This window comes from Megalops cyprinoides, chromosome 2, assembly GCF_013368585.1.
Source record: "Megalops cyprinoides isolate fMegCyp1 chromosome 2, fMegCyp1.pri, whole genome shotgun sequence".
Classification (NCBI taxonomy): Eukaryota; Metazoa; Chordata; class Actinopteri; order Elopiformes; family Megalopidae; genus Megalops; species Megalops cyprinoides.
The window spans coordinates 47,161,277-47,178,880 of NC_050584.1; the positions used below are offsets into that span (position 1 = coordinate 47,161,277).

General features: G+C 43.4%; 1 protein-coding gene across 1 annotated transcript in view; it reads left to right on the top strand.

Moving 5' to 3' along the window:
• Nucleotides 1–17,604, top strand: part of faf1 (Fas (TNFRSF6) associated factor 1) — an 85,023-nt gene that overhangs the window by 58,908 nt on the left and 8,511 nt on the right. Inside the window, exons 13-18 of the mRNA XM_036521455.1 lie at nucleotides 3,262–3,416; nucleotides 7,973–8,109; nucleotides 8,444–8,532; nucleotides 13,078–13,158; nucleotides 13,523–13,600; nucleotides 16,562–16,777. Of these exons, the coding sequence (XP_036377348.1) occupies nucleotides 3,262–3,416; nucleotides 7,973–8,109; nucleotides 8,444–8,532; nucleotides 13,078–13,158; nucleotides 13,523–13,600; nucleotides 16,562–16,777 (756 nt within the window). The remainder of the gene's footprint in view (nucleotides 1–3,261; nucleotides 3,417–7,972; nucleotides 8,110–8,443; nucleotides 8,533–13,077; nucleotides 13,159–13,522; nucleotides 13,601–16,561; nucleotides 16,778–17,604) is intronic.

Below are 17,604 nucleotides of genomic sequence, written 5' to 3' on the forward strand. Positions count from 1 at the left end.
GTGTTTACTTTATTTAGCGGTAGGAAAATGAATAATCCTGCTTTGTGACTGGGTCAAAAAATGGCCATACCAGGCCAAGTGTACAAGGGGTTCAGGAGCTATGGCCAATTAAGAACAGCTCAACCGTAATCTTATAAACACGACGCTGAACGCAGAAGTGAAGTTCTAAGTGCAGGAATTAATAGTGTAAATTAGAAATATTTTATGGGAGGTACAATATCAGAGTGTGTTCATTCTGGAGAAGACTTGACCTAAGTCTGTCTGGATGTAGACACAGTGCTGAATCTGTAAAATGGGGAGGATGATGAGCCTGGCCGTGCTGTATTCCTGTCATTACACGTCCTTATAATCTTATGTTCTTTTGTTCTTATGTATTAGACTCATTTGAGTATAATTCAGAATTCCTGCTTTAAGGTGTTTTTTTTTTTTTTTATTTGGATAGTTGTATTCAACAACACTGTGACTCCTCCATGTGCCTGCAAACATTTAAACTCCCAGCACATGTGCTCCATCAGGCTCTCTATATTTTTGATGCATATGTTGTGTGATCTGCATTTTAATAATGTTTGTTAAAGATGACATTTTAAAATGCATCTGATCAGGGTTTTGTTCAGCTTTCTGTTTGTCCTTACAGTTCAGTTTTTTCAAACAAAAGGACAGATAGAATGTATGAAAAACACAAAAAAATGAATACACGTAAAAATAAATAAAATATTTAATTATTTATGTTGACATTTTTATGCCTGTCCAGATGTATTTATTTATCTACATATTTTTATGTATGTATTTGTTGACATGTTTTTAATTTTGAAAGATTGAATCCTCTGTAAGGAACTACGTAAAGTTTCTTGAAGTGTGAGACATACAGTCCAGGTCAACTAATGATCATGCATACTGTACTTTCATGAAAAAATGACTTTAGTGTTTGGCATGGGGTGTTAAATGACTATACCAAACACCTGAAACATATGAAGAGTAAAAAGCTGTTTTGGCAAATAAAACACAACTAAAACGCCAATGGATACTCTGCTGAATTAGTTCAAGATGGGATTTTGACGGGAATTTAGGTTCAGTGTCACTCTAACATATGTTAAAGCACTGCTCAGAATTTCTGTTCTCAGTGACTGGGGTCAGGGGGCCAGTAATCTGAGCTCTTCATTTTAAAGTGTTTGCTTTTCTAGAGGCTGCTGTGGGTGATCGCATTCACAGGGTCCCTCTGTTCCCTTAATGTGCGCTGTAATTAAAAAGGTCCTCCGACAGCATGTACATAAACTCAGTGTTCCTCTAATTAAAACACGTGCTTGTCAAAGGTGATATATAAAAAATGTGTTTATTGTGGCCCTTTGTTATCTGGAAGGTGTATTTTCATATTGGCCCTCAAAGGCACTTTCCCTGCTGATGGATCACATTCGTATAGCAAAACAGTCTGGGATTGCGTGTACCGTAAGAAGAATTCCATGTCCGAGGGAGAGGGAAGGGTAGAGGGGAGATTCAAACCCTTGTGCGTTTTAACCTGATGCGTTCAGATTTGTCCTCTGGTTGCTGCTGTCAGCTGAAGGTTTATTTCTATTCAGCTGCAAGTTGAACACCTGTGGAGAGGAACTCATGCTCATGTTGCAGATAATCATATGTTCCAGCCCTGACATAAAACAGACCGGATGATAGCGCTAAGTTTTCCTTTTCTTTTCTCTCCTCCCCCTCCAGCCGCCACCAGCAAGTTCCCAGACAAATGCTGCTTCTCTTTGCCAGAAGCCCGGAGAAGTGAGCATTTTGCTGATAACTATGTTGCAGTCAGCAACTCTGGGTCAGGGACTAGGTCAGTCTTCTCTGGCCCATGCAGTCTCCCCCTCATGCTGCTACATAAAATGAGCTGGTGGATGCAACTTCGCCTTCAGGGAGGGTTATTGGGTCAGTTTCTTACTCGAGGTGGGCCTGCTAATTTGTAGATAATTTGTTCCCCACTCTTCCCCTTCTGCCTCCACCTTACCGTGAAAGTACCTCTGTTAGGTGGCACCACGACAGGTTAACACAAGACATGTAAAAGCAGGAAAAAGTGAACAATTTAGTGACAAGCAAATTGTGATGGGTAGGGGGTAAAATGACAGTTATATTATCTTTGCAAACTGCACAAATGAAAAGTTCTCTGGTAAACTCTGCAGTTTTGCAGTATAAACTACATTTTAACGAGTGGCACCTGTAGAATGATTTGTGTGTGTGTGTGTGTGTGTATGTGTGTCTTTTTTTTTTCCCTCGCTCTCTCTCCCTAAAGAAAAGTTCTCTCCTCTCCAAGCTGCATTTGCTTGTCTTCTCAGCATGAGTGTTTAATCTTTTCAGGGTGTTCAATTGGGCCACTGAATGAGTCCCAAGCTCTTTCCTGCTAGGAGCTGTGGAGCTTATTCTAAACCTCTAATCGCTGAGCAAACACAGCAGTGCTCTCCCACTCCTTTTCTACACAGGCCACAATATAGCACAACTTTTTTTTTTTTTTTTTACTTTCACTTTTCTCCGTACTTTCATTTTGCTTTTTAGTCTTAAACTCTAGAGAACCTCCAGAGTACCCCTCCCCGTATTATTAAAGGAAAAAAAGTGGCTGAGAGAAGGGGTGAAGAGAGTGTTCTGTAATTTAGTGGGTTTTATTTACTACATCATCCAAATAACCTTTTCTGCGTGTGTGTTTGTTTTTTAATTAGTTGTCAGGCCTGAGATTCTCTGGCTCATACGATGGCGTAAATATCCCCGGATTTAGAGCTCCGTCAATATTGTCAGCCCCTGCTGCTAACCTGAGCAGGCAGAGGGGCATTGGCATTTGATGCAAAATAAATAAACTGAATTGTTCCTTTAGTTTTTTCATTGGCAGCCTCAAAGAAAGTTTTATTTACTCCCTGTTCATTTATTGCGCATGTTGTTTGCTTTCTGCTGGGCTGGCCTTGTTGTTGACGGCTCTGTGAGGGTGACCGCTTCTGCACATGCTCAACGGTCGTCAGAAAGGAAAACGCAACGGCTTCTATTGAATCTCTCCTTTTATTGATTAGGTAACCGTGCATCAAAGCTAGAGGCTGGTCTCTGCCAATAGACATAAAATCAACATCAAGCTCTTTACAGAGTCTCAGCTGTGGCTCCAGTTCGGGATGGTCTTCGTGTTCGTGCCTTTACTTTTAAGTGCGGCGACCCTCTCACCCCCTTTGCCCTCATCTTGGTTCACCTGCCTCCCCTGACCCTCCCTCCCTGCTGAATGAAGTTTTTGTGTCCTGTGACCCACAGAGAAAGCTGCTGGCCATCTACCTCCACAACGACGAGAGTGTCCTCACCAATGTCTTCTGCTCCCAGATGTTGTGCGCAGAATCCATAGTTTCCTATCTCAGCCAGAACTTCATCACCTGGGCCTGGGACGTCTCTAAAGAAGCCAACAAAGCCAGGTAACTGTGGGGCCGGGGTGCTTATACCTCAGTGCAGACAGAGGTACTCATTTCAGGTCTACCTTACTTTGGCAGAAAGAGCTTGATCACCTCTTGTTTCACATCTAAACCCTAATGTACACTACCTCAGATGTAATCCTTGACCACCATGTCTATGACATCACCTCATTTCCTGTGCGATTCGCATGTCACTGATCAGGCACTGTATGCGCAGGTGAGGTGCTCACTCATCCGCATACAGTGAGTGGTGTATTCATGTTTTGTGACCATCTTTCTAGGTAGGTAAGTGAGTAACTATTTGTGAGTAACTATTTTCCAAAAATGAACTTTAATCAGAACTTTCTATTTGGTTTACTTGTCGGCTTGTATAACAGCTGGCTTGTTAATGCTATTGACAGTATATAGTGGAAGTAGAATGATGGTACAGCACATCACCAGCTAGCTAGCTTAGCTATCTAACCAGCTAGCAAACTAGGTAACAGTCAGAATATTTAAACCTTGTCGGTGGTTGTAAGGGTGCAAGCTTCAAACATATTTCGAAAGTGCTACAAGTGGGAAAACGTTGTGTCTGTAAGAAATGACTGTTATTTACACCTTTTTTAATAGAGATGAGGATTTTGGAGATCAAACTGATCATGTACAATATTGCACAGTGCTCAAAAGCAATTGATCTGAACAGTTGAATAACAGAACTTGTTATAACAATTTTCATTTGCTTTCCCACATTGAAAGTGTCACTATGCAAATGGACAGAGCACTGTGAGAATATTGGTTTGCTACATCATTTCTGGGGCCAAGCAACCTTGCTGCAATACAGTGCATGTGCTATGGAGTATGATGATCAGAATATGCTTCACTTTTCTTCCAAATCTGCTCACTACTTGTACTGAAAATGACTGAAACCCATGAGAGGTTGAGAGTTGTCAGTGAGAATGGATGATATCTTAATAGAGCAAATTTCAGCGCCCCCCCACCCCCACTCTCTCTTTAACTCAAGCCACTCTGGCCACATAGCGGGCGAACACATCCCCATGACAAAAGCAGTTGTGTTTGCGGAATGAGGCCCCTATTGAACAATCCTTTCTAATCTGCCTGAATGGAAGGCCAATTATATATGAAGCTCACAAAAAGATTTTGTCTCAGCGAATATCTTTATTTTAGCTGAGCCTGACTGAGGTCGACTATGTCAGCGTTGTCGTTTCACCCATTGCAAGTGCACACAACCGGTAGCAATAGGTCTTGATGTCTCTACCACTGCTATTCTCAGAAGGGGTGAAGCAGTATGTTTGTGGAAGAGGATGAGGGAGTGCGTGCAGGTTTTTTTGAGAAAACCGGTGGGAAGATGCGAACTGATCAAAGAGGCCAACCCCCAAGCCCACGTCCCCAATTTGCTGGCAGGTACTTTCCCTGACCTGGCAGCACATAACTACCCCGTCAAGCCCTCAACTCTTGACCCCAACACCAGCACAGCCCCCCCTCCCTGGTCATCATCTCCCCCTCCTGCAGAATGGAGCCGCAGCCCAGGTGTGAGTCCTGTGCTGCGCGGCAGACACAGCCCTCCTCCCGCGGAGGAGAGAGGGCCCGGCCGGTAGCCAGATGGAGGTTTGATTGAGCCCAGCGGCAGCCCTGGCTCCAGGGCAGGCTAAAGCTTTTCCTTCCACTAGGCTACACCACTAAGCCCACCCCCTGGAAGGAGGCGTTTAAGAAAGAAGGGGGGAGAGTTTCAGACACTGACCCCACTTCTTTTTTATTTCCTTTTAGGATATTCCGTCCCCTCATTCCACTCCCTTTCTCCCTTTGCTTTTTTGCTTTTTGCCCCAACTGAGCCATTTTATTGCAGATTAAAGGCGGGCAACATCTGGAGCCTTTCATAATGTGCGCCGCTACGCACACACGCGCACACTCACATACACACACTCACACGCTTTCACATTCTCACGCTCCGAGGTTGGGGCTCACTGACTGGTGATTGGCGTTTGTCACAGTGGCTGTGCAGAAGGTGTCCTGACTCCCAGGGCTTTTATTCGTCAAGGAATTTGTCGGGCTAGCTTGTCTGGCTCACAGCCTTCTGAGGAGCGAAGGTGATTACATTTATACCAGGCCATACTTTGTGTGTATACACTTCACTGTGATTGTTACTGACAGGATTTTTAAAATATGCGGCTGAAATACCACAGACCCTGAGCTTTGTGTGTGGGAAGTATGAAAAGAATTTAAAGTTAAATTAAAGTTAAATTTTAAGTTATGTGATGAATGCAGCCTGCAGTGTTGTTCAGTTGAAAATCTTTTAGTGGTGTGTTATGTGTGAGTCTACATTTTAATGTGCTTTGTGTACATTTGGACGAGTATGAATGTTATGGTGTACACAGTTGTAGTGTGAAGATGGAATTCAGCTCGACATCCTTTGGATTTCCTGCTTATCACATCTGAAGTGAATGCACATTTTAATGAACCGTCTTTTCAGTGGATTTAAAATGCATAAGGAGAATCATATTTGCATTTTGACTATGCGTTCATGTACAACAGCCCTAAGTTACCTTTACATGAAGGTTTTTACCCTTTATTTAATCTAAAACATGCCTACACAGGAAAAGGGTGAGAAATATTTGCAGCAAAGTATCAGTTTTTGACATTACAGCAAAAAACTTCACCACATGGTTGAATTATGCATATCTGACTGCCAGAAGGCGCTCAGCGAAGTGGATGTAGAATTGAAGCAGTCTATTTAGATTACGCCATTCACTGTGAAACCATGAAAAGGACTTGACAGTCTGGGGAAACATTAACATTTTAACATCTGCAGATGAGAAGGACAAGAGGTGAATCTGAACATGTCACTCCCATTACAAAAGCATTTAGGATTTGGTATTAAAAGACCAGATGTTGCTTGTACAAAAAATGTCCCTGAGGAACCTTCAGAAACTTAATTTTGCACTTTGCAGAAATATATTATGAATGCATGACCTGACACTGACACTGACCTTGGCTATGATCTGGTTCTCATCTTATCTCCTCCTTCTCCCTCACGTTTTGATGAGCAGATAAGAGGGTCGTGTGGCTCTGACACTTGTCCTCACTCTGTTTCAACAAACTTGAACCTTAAATTAACTGTCACAAATTCGAGTTGCAATGGAACAAACTCTCCTCAGTGGAATGGATACTGTTAGTGCTGAATGTGGAATGTACACACACACATCTGTAGCAGAAGTCTCTACCAGTGCCCCCGTTTTCTTTTAGATGCCTTAGGTTTGGACTGGGGAAGGTGAAGTACTTAGGCAGCTTTCACTGCGTGATGTTCAGGCTCTGGCGTAGAGGAGAGGTGGGCTGTTCAGTGAGCTGGGTAATGGAGTTGGGTTTCACTGTAGCCCCCGGCGATTGTTCCTGTGTGCTGTGCGACTGGTTAGAATTACCCCCCTGCACATTGTGTATGGCCTGCCCCGGTCGGGCCTGTTCCAGCCCTCCTCAACAAGAGCCGGGATTAGGAACGGGGCTCTCGCATCTTCATCAGGAGGGAGGGGCGTGTCCTCGCAGTCCAGGTACTTAATTGGACACCCTCTCTTTAACCCCTGTCCTTGGGCTGCCTCCAGGGAGTGATAGACAGGTTTATTTAGCCTCATTCACCTTTCTCAAAGAGCTAAATAGGGGTGCTGAAGATGGGTGTTTGAAAACCCATGGCCGTGTAAGAGTATAGTACATCTATTACAAAATGTTCTGTCTTAACCTGGCTCATTGAGGCATGGAAGAATGTTCTTGATTGTGCCTCCCTTCTGTTCTTGCATCGGGTGATATCCTTATTACAGCAGAATGCAGCTGACAATGGGAGTTGAAGCATTGACATAATGTAGGCATGGTTTTGCATCAATAAGCTTTCTACAGCAGAACCCCAGTAGAAGTGCATTGCAGAGTTAATAGGCTGGTTTGGGTGGTTTGATCGTGTGTTTTCAAGACAAGACGTCTCAGAAAGGACATGCATTGGTAAATTGGTCTAGTGCAGCACCATGCGGTCATCCGCTCTTTTTACTGCTGGGGGAGTGTATGTAAACTGGCTTCTCTTTGCCTCCAGTCCATCACTAATGAGTAAGTCTACTCAGCATTCACCCCCCCCCCCCCCCCCCCCCCCCCCCACACACACACCGCACACATCCCATCTTCAGCAACTTTTCCCGCTGACCTGTCCTACTCGACCCACTCTATCACTACTTTTTTATCTGCCAGTTATTAAAATGATCTTATTAAAATGAGAAAAAAGCTAATCTATATTTGCATTCAGTCCATGGCAATTCATTAATATTATGACATTTACAGTGAGCTCTGAGGGTCTGCCTGCTACCCTTTTCCTTCAGTGAAATGTTAATTTAAAGTTCTGTCTTTGTAATGGAATAAGAAATCCTCTCTGCCCTCTCAATTCGTCACGTCTGGCGAGGAATACTAATGCAGCTCCTGCCCTTATTTAGAGGGACGTCTGCAGGAATAAAGCACAGAATTGGTTTTAAAGTCCTTGATGCAGTGAACGGGGCACTGACTGAAAAATCCCCTTTCATCTCCCTCTCTGCCAGATTACTCACCATGTGCACAAGGCATTTTGGCAGCGTGGTGGCACAGACCATAAGGACGTACAAGACAGACCAGTTCCCCCTCCTCCTCATTGTCATGGGCAAGAGGGCATCCAACGAAGTTTTAAATGTCATTCAAGGTAAGCAAGGGCTCGCTGTCAGTGTTAGAGAAGCCCTAAGCTGAGGCGTTTCCATTTGTTTAGCTCTAAGAACTTTGTCGATTTCATGGGTGTCGTACACAAACGTGGCCCAGGCTTCTCACCAGGGCAAGGCTATACGCCCTCACTCTGTGATCTGATTTGATACCTCCAGTGTAACGGTCACTAAAAATTCTCCCAAAAGCAAAAGCATTAGAATTCAGTCTGGACCCATTTCCACATCTTTTATATTTCATCAATATTCCATCTATTTCACATGGATAACTTGACCTGAGTGAGCCGTTGACATGCGTGTACTTTCTGTCCTCCGCTTAAGGAAACACAACAGTGGATGAACTGATGATGAGGCTTATGGGAGCAATGGAGATCTTCACAGCCCAGCAGCAAGAAGACATCAAGGATGAGGTGAGGGGAGAAGAGAGGGGCCATGGGGAGCCCCCACAGGATACAGTGGGCAGAATGAAATGATGTGGATGGTGCTCCAAGCTTGGTGGAACCTGGAGCTCACAAGGAGCCACTTACAGAATAGATATTCCACCCTCTGTATTGACAACATTGCATTCACATCAGGGTGTTTCTTAGCAGGGATCTATTATTAGACACATGCTTGGAGTATTCACAAAGTTCAGACTAAATCCAGGCACACCTAGTCATTTTTTTCCCTGAGTTGAGAATATCTGTATGTCAGATGACTAGTGAGCCACAGAGTTTTGCTACAGTTTGTCAGAGAGCAGAGGCACACAGGTTGAGACACGTCATAGAGCTTTGTGGCTGCCCTTAAACTGAAGGAAAAAGAAAGAGAACACCACATTCTGGAAAAGGGCATTGGGTGTAAAAAAGAAATAGTTGCTTTGTCCAGGAGGAATAAAAACAGAACTCCATTCCCACTTATTGCCTGCCTTTTCTCTCTCGCTCGTTCTCAAAGGTCTTGACAGTGCAGGCAGGATGCAAATTCCGGTTCTTTTTACTTCTCTCTTTCTCTCAAGCTGTGTTAAGCCAACAGAAACGGTGAACACTGAACAATCCCGGAGGCCCCCCCCCCCCCCACTCTATTTATAAGTGAAGAGAGATGAAATGGACACAGTGTCTCTTTTGTGTAAATATAGGAATCCTGAAGCTTAGCTCACAGAATAGAGGAGGTTCATGTGAGGGAACGTACCACATCAAAAGGAGACTGTTCTAAACATGAGCCAGTGAACTGTTTGAGTGTCGTTGCAGTTGGTTGATTAAAGGAATAATTGTTACATTACCTCCTGTAAGAAGTGAAATGCATTACCAATAGGGACACAATGACACATGGATAATCTTACTCTTTCACAAATGGTTTCCTTATACATATTTTTGACAGTTTTGTCAGTGCTGAAATGTTTTATGTTTACTTTATTGAACTGGCATTACTTTATTGAACTCATTAAGTCCCAGACTGCCTTTGTATCTGCCCACCTCTCATCTCTCCTACTTTTAATTAGCTACATGGTTTCCCTACCCACCCTGTCTCCACAGGTCATAACTGTAAATGAGAACTGAAAGCTCAGTTGACTTTCCTGCTTAAATAAAGGTTTTAATAATTAAATACAAAAAGTCAACCACTCTGCCAGCAGCCACCTTGCTACTCTTAAACACTGTGGGTTTGCCATGGCCATGTGTTGCTTCACAGTCAGGTATTTACAGTACTGAATGTATCTTGAATAGGAATACCCATCCTATCATATCTCACCTTAAGCTGTGATCATTGCTTGACTGTCCTCATTTCTCCTTCAAGCCTTTGCTTAGTCTTTATGTTATCTTTATTTTCCGCCCTGACCTCTTCTGAGACGACCACTCATCCCATCATAAATCCAGGTCAAACTGCAATCAGATGCCACCGCTAACGGTCTTCTTCTAATGGTGTCAAACATGAAAAGTTTATTTTTGCATCTTCTTCCTTTCTTTAAATATGTACTGAAAGTTTTGTAAAGCAAGGTGTAAGTTCATTCACTTCATTGATGTCACGTGTTTGAACAGTAAGTGTGTATGGAGCCTTTGTGTGCTTAGTGCAAGGTTATTAATTGTGGTGTGATACAGTGACTCATCCCCTTTCAGTGACTAAAATGAGTTATAACACAACCTGCATGACTCTCACACAACATACAACTTCAGCATTTTTTGTAACTAGGGCATCACTTTCAACAGCTGGATCTATGTATACAACTTCTTAGTAAGAAGGGTTCAAAGGATGTGTTTTGGGGTTCACAGGGTAATCTAATGCAAGTTGTGATTTCCTTACCAGCTTTCTAAAAGTTGCCTTGAGTAGATTTTTTTTGGTAAAATATTTGGTAATGTCATACAAATGTCTGTTGGTCATGTGTAATGTTGATTAGCTTTCCTGTGATTGATCATAATTCATTATCCTAGTGACCTTCAGTGGATTAGATCTAATGATCTTCAGGCACCCATGCCTTAAGACAGTAGTGTCTTCATGGTGCAGTTGTTGAAAGGCCAATGTTTCACCAACCAGTTCTTGGAATTTTTGAGAAATGAGCATAGATTGCCTGCAGCCTCAGAGTGATGTTTTAGTGATTAGATGCAAGCTGACATGTGAGTCACTTTGATTTGGATTCTCCGCTGTCAGAAGACTTAAATCAGCTGCCTAGTCTATCAGAAAGAAATAAAATCATTACCACCAAAAAGCAACAAGAAGAATGTGTACAGTGACAGTCACATCATGAGCTGACGTCTTCCTCTTCTGTCAGACAGGGGAGGAATGTCTAACATCCTTTCTGCGGCCTTAGACAGATTAATTATACACTGGTTTTTTACAAACATTTCTGAAAAGCAGTCGCATGTAAATTCGCAATGATGTAGTTTTCTCCTGTTTCAGAGATTTACTCTGTATATCTGCAGACAGATATCACTATAACAGATTTTTTTTTATAAATGTCATGTTTTCCCTGTGCAAGTGCAGCTGATGTTTTGTGTAGAGTGCAGACCTTGTAGTGCATGAGCAAACACCGTGACTGTGCTGTTTTTGACAGCCTATTTATTTACAGTGGAATAACCAAACACGCTGCAGGTTCCACGGTGCGGCAGGTTTTTAATGGTCACTGATTCGAGTAATTACAGACATTTGTGGGAATGAAGGAAATAGGATGTGGCAAAGTCCCACATAAATTAGAAGGAACAAATTGCAATCGCTGGGTAATGTTTGTGAGCTCTTGCACAAGAGCCACAGAAATTCCAGCCCACATCCTAGAAATGCCAAGTTTCATCCCGTCTCAGGTGTGAACCGCAAGGTTCCTACCTTTTCATGAACGATAAGTTGAATTTCCCTTTTTTCTCTTCTGATCCAGATGTGAATGGGGTGTCATTACATTGACTACTGTTTGGCATTGGACCATTATTTTATGCACCAAAATGTTTTCTTCCTTCATTATTACCATGCAAATGGTCAGTATTGTTCTACTGTTAAAATACTATCATAGAGCATGGGCCTTTTATTCTGAGTGACCTGCAGATGCCCCAGTGGACACAGGTGAGCACAAAGCCTCCAATGACGCGCCCCTGCTGTGACCAGCATGAGGGATGATTCAGAGTGACCCGTCTCTCCCGTCACTCTCAGACAAGACCCATCTGTATCGGTCATGACTGTGCTGACCGCGCTCTCACACTGTCTGTGATTCTCACGCTTGCTGTTACAAGACAAACCTAGACACCACAGACAGCTGCCGAGATCACAATCGCATTCCGCGGTGACTGACGTGCCTGTGAGGCAGAGAGCAGGCCAGAGGAAAAGTTACTTTTCACACTTGATTTAAACAAATTTGACTGCTTCGACGAAGCCTGTGTTTAGGTATGTTAGATCTAAGGCATTTTCATGTGAATATATTATTGTTAATGTATTTTAGTGTTAAAAAGGATGACTTTAAAAGCATATTGTGTTTAATACGCTTCTCAGCGTATTAAATACTAGTTAAATCCATAACCATGGGGAACACCATCTAATGAACTTGAACATATGTTTTTAATTGCTCAGCCATAATTAAAAAAAGATCAGTCTGCAAATTGGGCAGAAGTGAACGGGAGTGGGGACCATGGCTCTGAGATATAAGTGGCCTTCCCCACCTTGGCATGCTGAGTTTTACAACATTGCGAGAATGGAGGTGTTGAGTAGCTTTCCTGTGGGAAGAAGCCTCCTGCATGAACATCTCTCTTGGTTTGTGTTTATTGAAAATTGAGAGCGTGTGGTTTGCTGACCTGCCTGACGTATTTTACTGCTGTTTCTGGAAGAGGAACGGTAATTGTGTTAAGGTGGGTTTATCGGCGTGCCATCACGTGTTACGATTTTGGCCACACTCGCCGGCTTTGTTAGTGTGAGAGTGTAGAAGAGGGGGCTTGGATTTAGCAGGGATCAAAAGTCATGTGAACTCTTGGGACAGTAACTTTATTTGGGTGGCAACAAAGATTAGAGGATAAAGGATACATGTATCTCTAATGGGCTTTGAAGGTTCTTCATTATTTGCTGCAGTAATCTCAGAAGCTTTACCTTTGCTTTGTCTCTCCTGTGTCACAAAACGTAGTCTCTGGTTCAGAAATGTTGCTAAGCCCTCCAAGTCCAAAAACAAACAGCTGTACCTAACCGCACAATAGAAACTCTTCTTTGTCACTCCTATGGATACCTTCTCACCACCGCAGGTGTAGAGGAAGTAGCCTACCTCTGGGCAAACAGGAACTCACAAAGGAATAAAAGAGAGTCTCGGTCTTGATGGAGTGTATGGCATAAAGGAACTCAGAAACAGATTCTCTCGTGATGCTCTTTCAGTCCTCTTGTCCAAAGGCTGGTCCACTGCCTGGTGTTGTAATTGCCTGGCCATCTCATGTCTGTTGTTGTTCATGCATTGCTAAACTCATTCACTTAGCATTTTGATAACATTTGAATACTGTCTCACCTCATTGCTTAACATGTCTTTTCAGGATGAACGTGAAGCCAGAGAAATGGTGAAGAGGGAGCAAGATGAGGCCTACCGCTTGTCATTAGAAGCTGATCGCAAAAAGGTTGATTTTGTTCAGTCAGTTCGGCTCACAGAACAAATCAGTTATTTTTTTTCATATTCCTTTAATATCTGATTATGAAATGTGAACCAATCATTAGCAGCAAATATGTGAGGGTGGCCTTTGGCCAGGTTCGGTACAGAACTATTTAAACTAATCTTTTTCGTATTTATTATAATTGTTGTCTTGATTACTCACTCCTCACGCAGCTTGTCACCTGTAATTTCTTGTTTTGTCTGACAAGACAATTAAAACTGTAGATTCAAATGGGTCAAACCTTGTGGTTTGCAGTTTAACTGTGAGATTTTTGTTTGGTGTTGGTTGGACTGAATGAGTGGATAACGATGGTGTCGTGTTGCGTCTGCAGAGAGAAGCGCAGGAGAGGGAGGAGGCAGAACAAGTTCGTCTGCAGCAGATCCAGAAAGAGCAGGAGGAGGAGAGGGAGGTGAGGTCACCCACAGAGCCAAGCAGCAAGACTGGTCTCACGGACCGATCACAAAGGAGACATATACATGGACATTAACAAGGATGTGATCACTGGCAAACACCACATTTTCTCTGTAGGGCAGTTCAAATGTTTAGACCACAGAATTTGGCATGGAACTTCAGTATATAGAAGTATAAGAAGTACGAGATTTAATGTTTGCATGTTCGGGAGTTCAGGTGAATCAATCAAAGTGAACAAAAGCTAGTACGGCGCCTTCTATGAGTGAGTGACAGGCACACTGGGCTTTTCTGGGGTTTTCACTCAGATGGAACAAAAGCATGTTCCCAGTGGCAGGACTACCAAGAACAGAGAGAGCTAATCTCCTGATTGGACGGTGAGGCCTGTTTCTTCTTGTGCAGCATTGTTATTGTCCTTCTGTGCACTCTAAAACACACAAGCTCATATTAAAAATCAAATAAACAAAGAGACAGCACAAAGCTCATATACACACACAAAGAAAAACAATTGTCGAAACCGGAATGCAGTTATCCACTCTGCAATTATATCTTCTTTTATTCTGTTTATTGGGTATTTGCTCAGTGGCGAACTCCATAGCGACTGGCTCAGGTGAAGCCGCTGTCTCAGATGATTTGTCACATTAGTTAAACAGCCCTCGACAAAAGCCCTGTCTGGTTTTAATTATATGACTATAGCGCTCTCGCTCTCATTGCCATGGCTTCTTACTTGCTAACAAAGGCCCTGCCCGTGAGCAACAGTGTAGATATTCAGAAATATAATACCCCACAATGCCCCTCATTCCCATTTAGGCACGCAGTTTGTGGCTCCCACCTCATATAGGCTTACCTTTGCAGTGCACCGCTCAGCTTTGAGAAAAGCAAACACAGACTGAAGGCAAGGCGGGGAGAGTTAATTGGTCATGAGGACCTGACTGTTTGTGTCAGGTTTGTGTTCTTTTTTTTTTCTTCTTTTTTTCTTTTTTTGTCAGCCAACCTTTGACGTCTCAGTTTTTGAGTAGAGGGTGATGTTAGTTGTGCAAGAGGAATCAATCGAAAGTGAAGCTTTTGAAGCTTGGAGGTTTTTTTTTTTGCTCTCAAATGAGAGCTTGGTTTGATGGAGGAAGCAGGAGAGCTGTGTTCCTGCTGTCTGTAATGAACCCTCAGGGAGTGAGAGGGCTCCAAGCACACCTTAGGTGCGGTTTGAAAAACAACTAGGAAGAAATTGACTGACTGCAAGTCACTACACAGACTGTTATTTGGAGACAAAGCCAAATCATGTAAATATAAATTCTGTCTATATGGTTAACTTTTTTATGAAAAAAAAAAAATACTAAAATGTATGAGGGTTTTTAATGAGGATAATGAGGGAATTTTGTATACATGAAACCTTTACATCAAAGGAGGAGGAAGTCCCTTTTTCAGTCATACAGATATGGCCATTGCACAAGTGGGAACAATGCACCTGTTAAACTGAACCACTTTAAAAGTTAGTCTATACAGGTCACATGCACAGCTTTATTTGTGGTTCAGCACAAAGGGGAGTGAGCGAGCACAAATCCCACAATTGCAGTTTACTCCAGGTCTGGACTATTGAAACAATAAGTGAAAAAACAAGTCCCAGCTTTAGTCAAAGAGCCTTGAGTTGCGTTTGCTGTGTAGCCCTCGGGCTGAGCCGCCATCGGCAGTTAGAGAGATAGGAGATATTGTGTGGAGCTGCATGGCGTGTGCAGGAGGACAGCTGTTACAGTCATTCAGTGGAGCGTCTCCCTGGCTGGGAGAAGAATGCCTCATTTCTCTGACATTGTGTGTGAGTAAACAAGGCAACATGATGTCCCCCCACCTGGACCCCAGCCAGCTCCCCTGTCCCGCACATTCTCCGAGCTCGGACCAGTCTGCCTGGGATGCCTTATTGGTGTACTGCGACAATGCCGTCAGCAACAAAGACCAAACACAAAACTGTATACAATAAAAAAAACGAGGAAATGCAGTCTGTGATTTCATGGCTTTTGTGCAAAGTGGTAGATGAAAGGGAGGCCAGGCAAAGGGAGGTTAGCGGCGTGGAGAGGTGGTTGGGGGAGTGATGTCATTATTCTTTGGTAACGGAGCCAACCACCCCTGTCAGGTGCACGCGCCTCTCCTCCCTTTTAGAGCGTGTGTGTGTGTTTTTCTGCGGTGAAAAGGTGCTCCTGAGTGCTCTTTATGTGGAACAGGCCCCGTAAGTGCCTCCTGGCTTCTCAGACGCGATGGCCCGTGCTGGGGAGGGGTTCCCGAAGGGCCCTTTATCCTGCCTCACCCAGGGGAGCGGGCTCCGGGGGGCTCCAGCCACACGCACACAAAGGCAGGAGCTGCTAATGAGCTACTGTTGTACACTTTTATGAAATATAATTGCATTATGGTTGGTAAATAAAGCTGCCATGTGTTGTCACAGCATATGCTGCCGACTGTCAAAACAGGAACAACAAGCTGTAGGTGAAAACCCCACAGGACCAGTCGGTCCTGCACTGTGACTTTGGAGATTTCATTAATTCCCCTGCAGCTGGTGATGATGCCCTTTTTTTACTGTTATTGTGAATAAACTAAAAAATGAGTCAAAAAGGTTTTGGTCCTTTACCTCTTATTGTTATATATAAAGCAATACCCTCAGTATTAGAATAGGCTTGTGATTTGTTGCTAGTCTTATTGTTTAAAGCCTATAAACCAATACAAACAGTATTACAATAGGCTTATGATTTGTTGCTAGTCATTTCACAGTTAATCTTTTGCAAAGATGTGCAAACTGTGTTATAGTGTTGCAGTAAAAGAGATGGAATGGCGTATTATGTTCACTATATTATTGCAAGGTCGGAGATTATTATTTCCAAGAGCTTGACACCAAATAACAATATCACCAAATTCAGTTCTTCACACGTAACCCTTTGCTGTTTTTTTTTTTTTTTTTTTTGTCCTCCATCTCTGTGTCCAGGCCATCCGCCTCTCGCTGGAGCAGGCCCTGCCACCGGAGCCCGAGGAGGACAGCAGTGAGCCGGTCAGCAAGCTACGGATCCGGACGCCCAGTGGGGAGTTCTTGGAGCGACGCTTCCTGGGCAGCTGCAAGCTGCAGGTCCTGTTCGACTTTGTGGCCTCCAAGGGCTACCCATGGGACGAGTTTAAGCTGCTCACCACCTTCCCTCGCAGAAATGTGAGTAGACCCCGGCTCTCGCCTCACATTCGCAAACCGAGAACTGTGAGCTGTAGAACCATCCTACTTTGACATTGTAAAGAAGCTAGCTCTAGCTAACTGGAACCAAAGCTGTGCTTTTTCAAGAGTTAGTCATTCAACCTTCTGCTTTACGTACCAAGAGAGTGGAATGCCCACCATCTTGATGGTGCCTCCTGGTCTGCCTTTGTTGAGTGGGCCTAGTACTGTGAAAGGAAGTGCAATAGAAGCATGAACGCAAGCACTGGCAGATTCTGAGGTTCTAGTTCCACATGGTTTCAGTACGCATCAGGGAAAAGGTGCTAATGGTACTGTAGTAATTTTTGGCGTACAGCATATGTGTAACACAGAACCCAGTGAAACTTTTCACAGTGGTGACCACGGAGCGCTCAAGTAAATGAGGGCTCTCATTTAAAGATGCCGTGGAGTGGTCAAGTATGTCAGGGTTCTCGTGGTTTTTCTGTCAGTCATACATCCTTACTTACGTATGTTGCAGAAGCCTCCAGTGCATGTGTCTGTGTTGGTTGAGAATTTTCTCGGAACAGTGGTCAATATTTATATGGTCTGGCATTCTTTTCCTCATAAAACAAGGACGATTGTCAGAACGGACTGTTCCGTGATCTGTGAATGTATCTCTGCTGGAAAATATACCTAGTAATAATTGGGTTGTTAATCCCACAGAGTGGCTAGAGTTTGTTGCTCATCATTGTCCCCTGTGTCTGGAGAGTGTGACTGTAGGGATAGTCGGAGGCTTGTAGTTTAATTAAAAGCCATGGCAGGCTAATGAGAACCTTTTTCTACTGTGTGTG